Source organism: Chenopodium quinoa, unplaced genomic scaffold (assembly GCF_001683475.1).
Source record: "Chenopodium quinoa cultivar QQ74 unplaced genomic scaffold, ASM168347v1, whole genome shotgun sequence".
Classification (NCBI taxonomy): domain Eukaryota; kingdom Viridiplantae; phylum Streptophyta; class Magnoliopsida; order Caryophyllales; family Amaranthaceae; genus Chenopodium; species Chenopodium quinoa.
The window spans coordinates 1,921,227-1,932,509 of NW_018744311.1; the positions used below are offsets into that span (position 1 = coordinate 1,921,227).

The 11,283-nt window shown below is 35.1% G+C and overlaps 1 protein-coding gene across 2 annotated transcripts; it reads right to left on the bottom strand.

Annotated features, from left to right (window-relative positions):
• Positions 1-3,555: 3,555 nt before the first annotated feature.
• Positions 3,556-9,637, bottom strand: LOC110696056 (NAD(H) kinase 1-like). 2 transcript variants are annotated; one of them, XM_021873325.1, is made up of 11 exons: positions 9,423-9,637; positions 8,327-8,477; positions 8,097-8,216; positions 7,327-7,520; positions 6,999-7,112; positions 6,627-6,721; positions 6,346-6,452; positions 6,027-6,097; positions 5,382-5,460; positions 4,276-4,583; positions 3,556-4,107 (listed from the first exon to the last, which is right to left on the bottom strand). In XM_021873325.1, the coding sequence occupies exons 1-11, from the start codon at positions 9,438-9,440 to the stop codon at positions 3,796-3,798; spliced, it is 1,569 nt and encodes a 522-aa protein (XP_021729017.1). In that variant the 5' UTR covers positions 9,441-9,637; the 3' UTR covers positions 3,556-3,795. The 2 variants fall into 2 exon arrangements, with proteins under 2 accessions (XP_021729017.1, XP_021729016.1); XM_021873324.1 differs by having other exon boundaries at positions 7,327-7,523.
• Positions 9,638-11,283: the final 1,646 nt, after the last annotated feature.

Consider the following 11,283-nt stretch of genomic DNA (forward strand, 5'->3'; position numbering starts at 1 on the left):
ACTTATTTACAAAAGTTTGCTAAAGCTATAATCTGCCATGCATATCCTTTAAATATTGTAGAGCATGAATATCTTAGAGAACTTCATGCATATTTGAATCCTAAGGTGCAGCATGTTTGTAGAAAAACTATGTTAAAGTATGTTATTGCTGAGCATGATAAATATAAATCCTTGTTGCATGAGTCTTTGGCTAATGTTTCTGGTAGAGTTAGCTTTACATGTGACTTGTGGACTGCATGTACTAACCGAGGCTATCTCACTTTGACTGCTCATTATGTTGATAACAGTTGGTCTCTTAGGTCTAAAATTTTAAATTTTAGATATTGTGGCCCTCCCCATACTGGTGTTGAGGTTGGAAAGTTTGTGTTTAAACTGATTAAAGAGTGGAACCTTGAAGGTAAGGCTTTTTCAATGACTGTTGATAATGCTCGTTCTATGGATGTTATGGTTGAATATTTGAAAAAAGAATTAATGCAATGCTCTCCTCTTCCTTGTAATGGGAAATTCTTTCATGTTCGATGTTCAGCTCATGTTTTAAATCTTATTGTTCAAAGAGGTTTAAAAGAAGTTCATGAAAGTGTTGAAAAATTGCGTGAGGTTGTTAAATATATTGATGCTTCTGATTCTATATTAACTCAATTTGAGAATGCTTTGTCTGAGTTAGACTCTGTTTTTAATGGCAAGTTATGTCTTGATGTTGTGACTCGTTGGAATGCCACTTATACAATGCTCCGAAAAGCCTAAGAAGCTAAGGATGCCTTGATTCTATATACTAGTAGGTTTTTGGGTATTTCTTATAGACTTGATGCTGATGAATGGGATACCATTCAAAAAATTTGTGATTTCCTTCAGCCATTTAATGATATAACTGTGTTATTTTCTGGTACCGAATATCCCACTTCTAATTTGTATTTTGTTAGTGTTTTAAAAATTGAGTACGCTATTACTCAAGCCTTTAAAGACCCTAAACTTGCACCCATGGCAGCAGTTATGCTTGAGAAGTTTGAGAGTTATTGGGAGGATTATAGTTTGATTACTTTCAGTTGCTATTGCTCTTTATCCTCGTTATAAGTTGTTTCGAGTGAGACATATGTTGAACTCGTTGTATAATGATGAGGCATGCGACGAAAAGATTATGATGATTAAGGAAGCTTTTTATGACCTTTATAAATTTTATTCTACTGCATCTAATACAAGCTGCAGAAATCCTGCCTCTTCAAACACAGCTCAATCTGAAAATTCTAATCGCACGTTGAGATCTCAAAATATTTTCACGGTATTTATGTTATACAATATACTCAATATTAATGGTAGTCTTCTATTTTTATTTGTAATGTCATAATTTAACTTTTATAATAAAAAATCTGTTTCAGTTGCGTGAGGTTGATGACGAATGTGATGATTCAACTAGATGCCCTCTGGCTGATCTTGAGGCATATTTGAATGGACCTCGTTCGCGATTAATTCAAGGGGAACATTTTGATGTTCTCAAGTATTGGGAATCTCAAGCTTCTTCTCTTCCTATTTTAGCTAATATGGCAAGGGATGTTTTGGCCATTCCTATTACATCGGTGGCCTCTGAATCTTCTTTTAGTTTGGGTGGTCGTATTTTGAACAAATATAGGGGTAAACTTTTGCCAAAGAATGTTGAGGCATTGGTTACCACCCAAAATTGGTGTCGTGGTTATCAAGCGGATGTTGAGGAAGACGTCCTCCTTATTGGTAAAGAGATTGAAGCCGAAAGTGCTTCATCTGCATAACTGGTATTTGTGTCTCATTGTGGTTTATTTTATCTTGAAAAATCGTTGCCCTTGTCTTTTATTTTCAGACTTGTTGGCAGCATTTTTCAAGACTTTTAAAATCGTTGCCCTTGTCATTTATTTTCAGACTTGCTGGCAGCATTTTTCACGACTTTTAAAATCGTTGCCCTTGTCATTTATGTTGAGACTTAAATAGTTAAATGTATTTTGGTACTTGCTGGCAGCATTTCTCAAGTTTTTGTTAAAACAACCATTGCTCAGTGATGTAATTTTGAAGTTGCTTGAACTTGTTATGAGCTGCTGCCTGCTGGTAGTGCTTTTGCCTTTTGGTTGATGTCTCTGCTGAGTTGTTGCTGCTGCTATTTCTTATGCTTGCTACTGTTTCTTATGCTTGCTGTTTTAATTTTTCTTGAATCATCGTTGCCCTTGTCATTTATGTTGAGACTTCAATGTATATGTACTTGCTGGCAGCATTTTTCAAGTTTTAAGTTAAAACAGCCATTGCTCAGTGATGATACGATAAACGTAAATCTGAGAGCAATTTTGAAAAACAAAAATAAGTTCCTGCTGAGTCCCTTCTGCTTATTGTTCCTTGCTTCTGATAAGTTGTTGATCTGTTATTGCGTAAGCTGGTTCCTGCTTGTTGCTGCTATTTCCTCTGCTCTTGGGTGCTGTGCTGCTGCTTCAAGATTCTGTTGCCTTTTGTTTTTAGGATATAGTAGTATACTAGTATTCTAGTATGTTAGCTTTCCTTTTACCGTCTGTTAGGGGTGTAAAATTTTTGATCATGTAAAGGAAGGGAAAGTTTCCCATTTTCTTCTACCATAAATTTCAAATCTAGACATCTAGTTATTCTCATGCAGTTTTATAAACATTTTAGTCCTCCCCCTTTACAAAATACTTGTATAAGAAAGTTTTATAAAGTGATAATGTGAATGATTGTACATTTGTACGCCTTATTGACTAGTACAGTAATATTCTAATGCTTATGCCACTTTTGTAACGCAATCTCATACATCTCCAATCTTATGTTACCTTTGAGTGTTATTGGATGATCATGAATATCTTTATGAAGGAACAATGAAGATAATTTGGGTGGACTAGCATTATTACTGGAATGAAAATGGTACAAATGATATATCTTGTAATTAAAATAAATAAGTAATCTAAAACGATATTAATAATGTCGTTGGACTAGATCTAGGTGATATAAACCTTTGTATAAACCTAAGTCGTTTAATTAGATCTACATTTATTAACATTAATTGTATTTACTATTTAGCCATTTAGGTTGTAAATAATTCAATTTGAATTAAGCAGTTTGTAATCGGATCAGTTTAAACAGGTTGCGATTCGAAAACAGTTCGATTTTAACGGTTTAACGGGTTATGGCAGTTCAGTTTAGACGGTTAGCGGATTATAACAGTTCGGTTTATATAGTTTTTCCAGCGGTTTAAACGGTTTCGGTTCATAAACGGGTCGGTTTAAACGGTTAGCGGGTTACAAATGGTTCGATTTAAACGGTTTTTTTTACGGTTTAAACGGTTTCGGTTTATAAACGGTTCAGGTCATTAACGGGTTTATAGACCATTCGGTTCGGTTTTGTTTCGGTTCGGATTTGAGCAGTTTGGTTTGTTATCGGTTTACGGTCCGTAACGGGTTGACATTGAGCGGTTCGATTCGGTTTCGATTTGATATTGAACGGTTCAGTTCGGTTTTCGGTTTAAATTTATCGGTTTATAAACGGATCGGTCCGTGATGGTTCGGTTCGGTAACGGCCGGTTTCACGGTTCGGTTTGAAAAGTCCCACCCCTAATACATCATACTTGTAAGATTAATACATTTTATGGCTGGTCCATCTTTCATGATCATCAATTCTATAGATTACAGTCAATACACCATTGGTCACCTACATACAGTGGCATGAAGAAAGATGAAACCAGCCATTCATGTTGACGAATCTCTCACCTAGATCTGTGAAATGAAAAACCGCATATATGGCAAACTAAACACTTGCAGACTATTATGTTGAGTATTATGTGTTTGAAGTAGGACCATCAGAGTTCTGTATCTTTCTCAGATTCCAGTGCAGCCCCTCGTGGATGCTGCGCAAGAAATCACTGGTAGAATCAACTTGACATGCAGTTGGCACAGGCCAAGGAGCCATGCTGCATATAAGTGTATCACCAGGACCCAACTCTTTTCTGTCTTTCCCATCGAATGATGCATATGCAGGACTTCTGCTGTTATATGGTACTTGCACTCTCACTGTTACATGCTCTGGCAGTATAAGGGGTCGAAAGGACAGAGAGTGGGGGCAGATTGGTGTGAATAAAATGCCAGGAACCTGTCAATAGAATCATAGTCAGAAAGCTATGAAGTGTTCATTTGCGTTGGGCATGTGTACATGAAATTCTACTTTGTAAAATAATCACTTAAAAAGAACAGTATAGAGGGATCAATAGTGAACGACAGTTAAAGTGTGTACAATCAACAATTATAACAAAGATCAAACCTGTGGATGGACCATAGATCCTCCAGCTGCCAATGAATATGCCGTACTTCCAGATGTGGTGGATAAAATTAATCCATCTCCTTGAACACACGTCATGAAATTGTTGTCACAATAGCATTCAAGATTTGTGAGAAATGGGGATATCCCTCGATCAATTGTAACTTCATTCAAAACAAGAATTGGCTCCTCTGCATCGAACTCATGTTTTGCCTCCTCTCGAATGACATGGCACATCAACCTGTGTCGCAATGTGATGCAAACAGGACCTCGAAGCACCGAATCAAGTGATTCCTTGTATTGCTCCCTATCTAAGATGTGTTAAAGAACAACTCTAAAAAAATAAAAGAATTATTAGGGTTCTTGCATTTATTTTTCTTTGAAGGAAAGGGTTCTAGCATGTTGATCATCGTAAGTTACCATATCTATTCAAAATCCATGTTATTTAAGTGTATAGCATACCAACAATGAAATCCCTAATCCTAATGGAAGCGTGTGATTACCCTGTGACTGCTCCCAATAAAAGTTTCATTGGGAATAGCTTTAAGAGGTGAGGATTGGAATGTTTGGCTAACCCTTTTAGACAAACTTCATGAGAAGAAAACATCATAATTGCACAAGTTTAGAGAGAGAACTAACATACCATTAAACTTTTTCATAAACAAAACAAAGTTTTCTCTCTATCATGAATCATTCCCAGAGCATTAAGTTAAACTTGTTGAAAACACATTAACACTTTGTTTGGATAGGAAGAAATGGAAGGAAAAGAAGAGAAGAGAAATGGAGGGGGACAAAATCTCTTGTTTGGGTAAAAGATTGGGGGGAAGGAAGGGGAAGGAGAGGGAGGGATCCATTTTCCCTTTCTCTATAATAACCATAATCTCTCCAAAATTGGAGAGATTTAGAGGGAAAATGAAGCTCACCTCCCCCTCCCTTTCTTTTCCCTTCCCTTCCTCCATTTTCCCTCCCCTTCTTTTCCTTCCTTCTTTGCTATCCAAACAAAGCGTAAATGCTTATTTGGTTTCCTAAAGTGACTTTTACTTTAAAACAAATACTTGTTTATATGAGCCAAGAGCCCAAAAGAGCAATATGGAAAGCACAAAGGATACGAAATGCAGTCATGAAGCCCAGAGATCCCATAGAAAGTGGAACTACAGGAGGAACTGGTCCTTTGAATAATGAAGCAGCCTGCAGCAAGAGAGTAGAAATTAGCCTAGGATTGCAAGAAATGAGTAACATTAAATCAAGCCAGCTGCTAGCATTTACGAGTATATAACTTCCTAAAAGATATACAAGTATGTCAATAATCTAAGCGAACCCTGCCGATGGCTGAGTTAGGGGAGGTCATGATGTATAGTTGTATATATCTAAATCAAACAAAGCAAAAAAATAGCAAAACAGGCTAACTCTGAAAGACTCAAAAGACCTGAATGTTCAGATTTTGGAAGGGAATAGTAGAAAGAACCACTGCAAAAGCCTCGTGTTTCTAAGCTGTCAAGAGCTCTTTCATGAAAATGACTAAATGATTCTTTTTTATTTTTTAATCATGAATTTCATTATTGAATTTGGCCGACATCATAGAACTCTATATTCTGAAGACAGCAATTTCTGGAGATAAACAACTTTCGCATGTATATGAGCAATTAAGTGTATGAATTATTTTAGTGCAGCTCAAGCTAATCCTTCTCATGTATCTAACCTCTTTTTGTCATTTGCAATCCAATAAATAAAATATAAAGGGGAATGAAACATACCCAAATTACAGTTCCATCCCCACCAAGAGTCACGACCAGATCAACTTTTTTATGCAAGTGCAAGATCTCATCTGTCAATTAAATTAAAAAAAAAAAGAAATAGATTTTATAAAATAGTAAAGCATAGACTGCGTGAAGTAAATTGTGTTCCTCATTTCGTCATCCATAAAAGAACTAACATAAAAAACAAAAGCTAAAGAATGTCAAGGCTACTATGAGTTAATCAAAAATTCAAAAACTACATAAAGTGACAAGAAGCACAAGTTTAAAAATAGGTACTGGAAATATTAAGTTAAAGTACTAGATCTTTCAATCCTACCATCCTTCCAGGTCTGGACAAAGTTGAAGAAAGATGATTCCTTTGTGAGATCAGATTGAACTCGTGGTTCCACATAAATGTTTAGATTCTTCTGTTCCTTCAACCATCTGCAAAAATTGAAAGTATATCTGGGGTTACTTGAACCTACAGTAGCTTCTCAGATTGAGGGCACAAACAACTTCCTTAAAGAATTCAAATAGAATACAGGTATTGGATCCAAAAAGAACTTCATCAGAGCAGAGCATTGATATACTGGCACATTAATAGTTAGCATTGTTTACCTGACTAGTTCGGAGCATAGAAGTTTCACAGAATCTGATTTTGGCTTGGTCAAAATAAGAACAGTTTGGGGATTACTGTCCCACTTGAGATATATCTGAAACATGGAACAAATAATCACTCAATTGAGGAAAAGAGAGGCTAAACATAGAAGAACACAATTCCTTAGCCACTGGAAAACCTTAGCATTGAGTTCTAAGCATGCAACAAGCAATCATTCGTGAAAGAAGAGTTATTCTACACAGACATCATTAACTATTAGAATCTGCAAACTAGATCGTTTATTTATATTAGTTTGCAAGTTATGCAATACAGACGTAATAACTGTGATCCACTCACTATTAGCAGCAAGCAGCAGTGTTGTGCATGTATACCTGTTTGCTACTGCGCTCTGTAGTTTTTATGTTTCCACTTTCAAAAGAGACTACATCATGCTTATACCGATTTCCCTTTGAACGGTTTCTATTCCATGAAAGTTTGAATGATGCCTGCATAAAAACAAACAAGTAATTGGAGAGGGTACCATTAACAAGGGAATTTCAATGCCCAACATAATGAGGAAAGAATTTAAATATTGATGGTCAATAAAATTGAAATGGATATTATGATTGCGAAGGATGAGTCTCTCAATTTCAGATCATTTCGATTGGACAAGAAACTGCAAGCTAAATCACATCCAAAGATGGTACAATTAACTATTACCTTCTTCACCATCTTTTTGTCCACAGACTCAGAATCTGATGTTGGTTCCCCATCAAGCACCTCATGATTGCAGATTCCATTTGCCCCACAGCAATGCCCATTTTTCCCATTTTCCGGGAGACACTTTTCTGGTTGGTCAGGCAAGTCAGCTGGTCTCTTATCAGGGAGATCACAACCCGAATTAACAGATGATGCTGCTGCAATGAAAGATCAACTCATCACAACACTTCTAGATACCACAGGTTTTGTCCTTTTAAAGGCTAATCATTGACAGCAATGTTGGGAGCCTCTGGCAGAGTGGCAGATATACTGAATAAGGAAATACAATCTGAACATAATGAAGCATTTGACAAGGAATAACAAAATCTGCCCAACAGAAGACCTTCATAACAACCATGGATCTTCATCTTAGACCACCCAGCATAACTAACAATTTTTTGAGCACTTTAAATGTCTGAAGGTCCATCAGTTCCTTCAACCTAGTCATTGAAAAGTGTTTGGGTTTCTGAAGCTATGTTTTTCCTACAATTTAGTTCATTACCCGTATAAACGTGAATGCAAACTTCTATTGCTTTGATGATTGAACTACAGAAAGGGACTGCAAAAGAATTCATTCTATGTATATAACTATATACATTAATGAATGAACTACGGAAAGAACTGCAAGAAATCATTCTATAATTAATATAACTCAGTACACCCAACCAAAGCTGCAAGCAAAGGAAGTCATAAGCAAAATAATATAAGTTGTCCATGTATATATAGGAGACCTTTGCGTTCTAGTTGGAGAGTCTTTGCCTTCTCCAGCTCAAACATTCGCTTCCATTCAGCTGCCTCAGCTTGAGCAGAAGTTTTTCCTTCTGCAGCGCGCCTCAGTGCCTTTGCAACAGCTAAAGCAGCAGACAAATCCGTAAGCATTTTATCATAGGTTGAACGTAAGAATACTGAAAAATAAGACTACTGTAATTTAGATATACTACCAGGATTTGACTAATCTTACTTCTCATAGCTTCAGAAAACTCTACAAGATTATTGTCTAATCCCTCGAGAGGTAGCTGAAGCATCTCTTGTATTGCCTTTTCCGAATAAGCCAGGGGAACCATTTCTGAAGTTCCATTTTCATGATATGAACTGGAAACCCTTCCATTTTCCTACATGCAAGAAGCAAGAATGGTAAGTGTAGCCCAAGCTTTAATCAGACCAAAAAGCACTTCAATGTCTACATTAAATTAAAAATTATACTGATGCCTAGATGACAAAAAAAAAAAAAAAACAAAAAACAAAAAACAAAAAAAAAAAACCACACACTTTCCAAACCAATTTATTCAACAAAACAATCAGTAATGTTCCAAATAAAACAGGGAAAAACAAATTAAATAACTTAGACTAGATTTTGAAATTTTTACCCTCTTAAGTAAATCTATCTAATATTAAGGCATCATCTGACATTTCTACTCCTTTTTCAATATGATTCCACCCCAATTTTATACAAGTCCAGCCTGGTCAAACCTAAGCACCCTAAGCCAAGACACCGAAGCATAAACCTCAAGTCCATCAGACAATCACCACAAAACTCCTAAAGCACTAATCAAAGCGGTCACCGGGGTTCGGAACTTGGTCTTAATGATGGAATGCCTATGATCACCTACTTAACCAAGTTGGGTTACACCAAAATTTAGTACTTATTTTCATGAGAATGCTAATCAGTTATCTTGCCAGCTTTTAGCATAAACCTAACTAATAATACCCATTTTAATACAGCATTCAAGCTAAGCATTCATTACCATTTCAAAATAAACCCAACTGATAATTCCCATTTCTAACATTAATATAAAATTAATTGCTTTAAATTCAATCAATATCACCAAATTCATCAAACTTTCTGAAACCAAATCAGCATTCACGATCACACATTGAAAACAATCCAAATAATTAACTTTAAAGACACGAACTTGCAGCTTAACCCACAATTCTTACAGTAAACTGAAGTAAAATAACAGCAAAAAAAATCAAACAGAAACCCTAAACCCAACTAAATTGTGCAAAAAAAAAATCCAAACTTTGAACTATAAAATAGTAGAGATGATTAAAATTACCAGTTCAGGAGTCGTCATGGTCAAATGCAACCCAAAAAACCAATCAAATTGTGAAAAGAATAGAGAAAAATTGAAGTGATTTGAATGAAAATCAACTGCAACTTGAACTTTCTCTCTCAATGATTAGAAATCAGCAAGAAATAAATACAGGAGTTGGTAAGTTCTTCAATATTTGTTGGAGGGTAGAAAAAAAAGTGGGGTTTTCTTGGTTTATTTATAACGAACGAGATTTTGACGACTCTCAAGTCTCAAGACTTGAGTAAAGAGATTAGGAGGTCCCCACTATGGGGCGGGGAGACTTTTGATCAATTCTTTGGAAGAGAAGAGTAGATGAGATCATGATTTCGGACAACGAGATTTGTTGACTCTTTTCCGTGTTAGCAATTTTGATAGTGATTGAGACTGTACTTGATAGAATAGGTATTGATGCATAACGTTTAGGTACCAATGAACACAAATAGGATGACGTTTTTGTAAACAATAGGAACATGAGAAAAAAGCAGTACATTAAAGGTTTGTTCACATTTACTGAATTGAACTGATTGGAGCTGAACTAAACTAAACTGAATAGAGCTGAAATGAATATTGTATGAGAATATGAAATTAGGAGTTGAACTGAATTGAACTAATTGAAGCTGAACTGACCCGAAATTAAGCTGAAGTGAACACACCTTAAATGTATCACTGTTCCATTAAGAGAGACAAAAAAAATCCTGAAGTAATAAAAATCCTAGATTACCCTCTTATGTGCATGTAAAACACATAAACCTTATGCGCTAGATGCACTCTACTTGGTATGGTAAAGGCTTATTAGTTATTTCAAATCTAATGTGGAGTATAATTATATTTCCTATTTTGATTTCTAAACAATTAAATGTATATCTACAATAATACTTTGTTTGGTTTGGTATTAAATTTTACAATACATGTGAATATCACTATGGGCCTATTGACTTCAGCATTGTCTTCAGCTTAATTTCAGTTCAGTTCAACTCCAATCAATTCAGTTCAATTCAGCTCTTAATTTCCTTCTCTCATAAAATATTCATTTCAGCTTCAATCAGTTTAGTTCAGCTCAGTAAATGACAGGCTCTATCTAACATCATTTGAACATATCTCACATCATTTGAACATAATTATCACGGATAAAAAGCATTAGAAATCTATTTATTTATTTATTTATTTATTTTTATATCTTCCAATATTTTGTTAAACGTAGTGTCCTTCTTCCACACACACACACACAAAAAAAAGCATTTTGCTTAATGAATAGGCAAAAGCTAACGAGCGCCCCCGGGGCGTTAGATAAGAAAATTAAAAGTGGAAATATTAAAGTAAAACTAACATTAATTACACCGAACGACGCGTGATTTTGTCATGCATTCCTAACTTAATATTCTTTCAACCAATAAAATTTTTCCTTAACTAACGCCCCGGGACGCTCATTAGCAAGATCCGAATGAATACGTACCTATAAATTTTTAATTTTTAATCCATGGAATGAGTCACGTATTTGGACGGATCGGGTTATGCGAAAATGAGATAGAATATTAGAAAGGATTTAAAAATAAAATAAAAGAGGAGACTTGTGTAGTTGTGTTGTGTTGCTATGAAAAGAGAATGAGGAAACTTTAGTTCGATGAATTATTTAAAAAATATATTTCAGTTATAAATTTGACATTATAATACAAAGTAATTTATTATTGTAATATTATAGCCATTATCCAAACTTGACTAATAATATAGAATTACTTTGTATTTTTATATGATTATAATATATTATAGAAAAATACATATGAGGTGTATTGATGTATTTATTATTTTTTTAATTAAAAAGGAACACAATGTTGGAAAGTCTTAT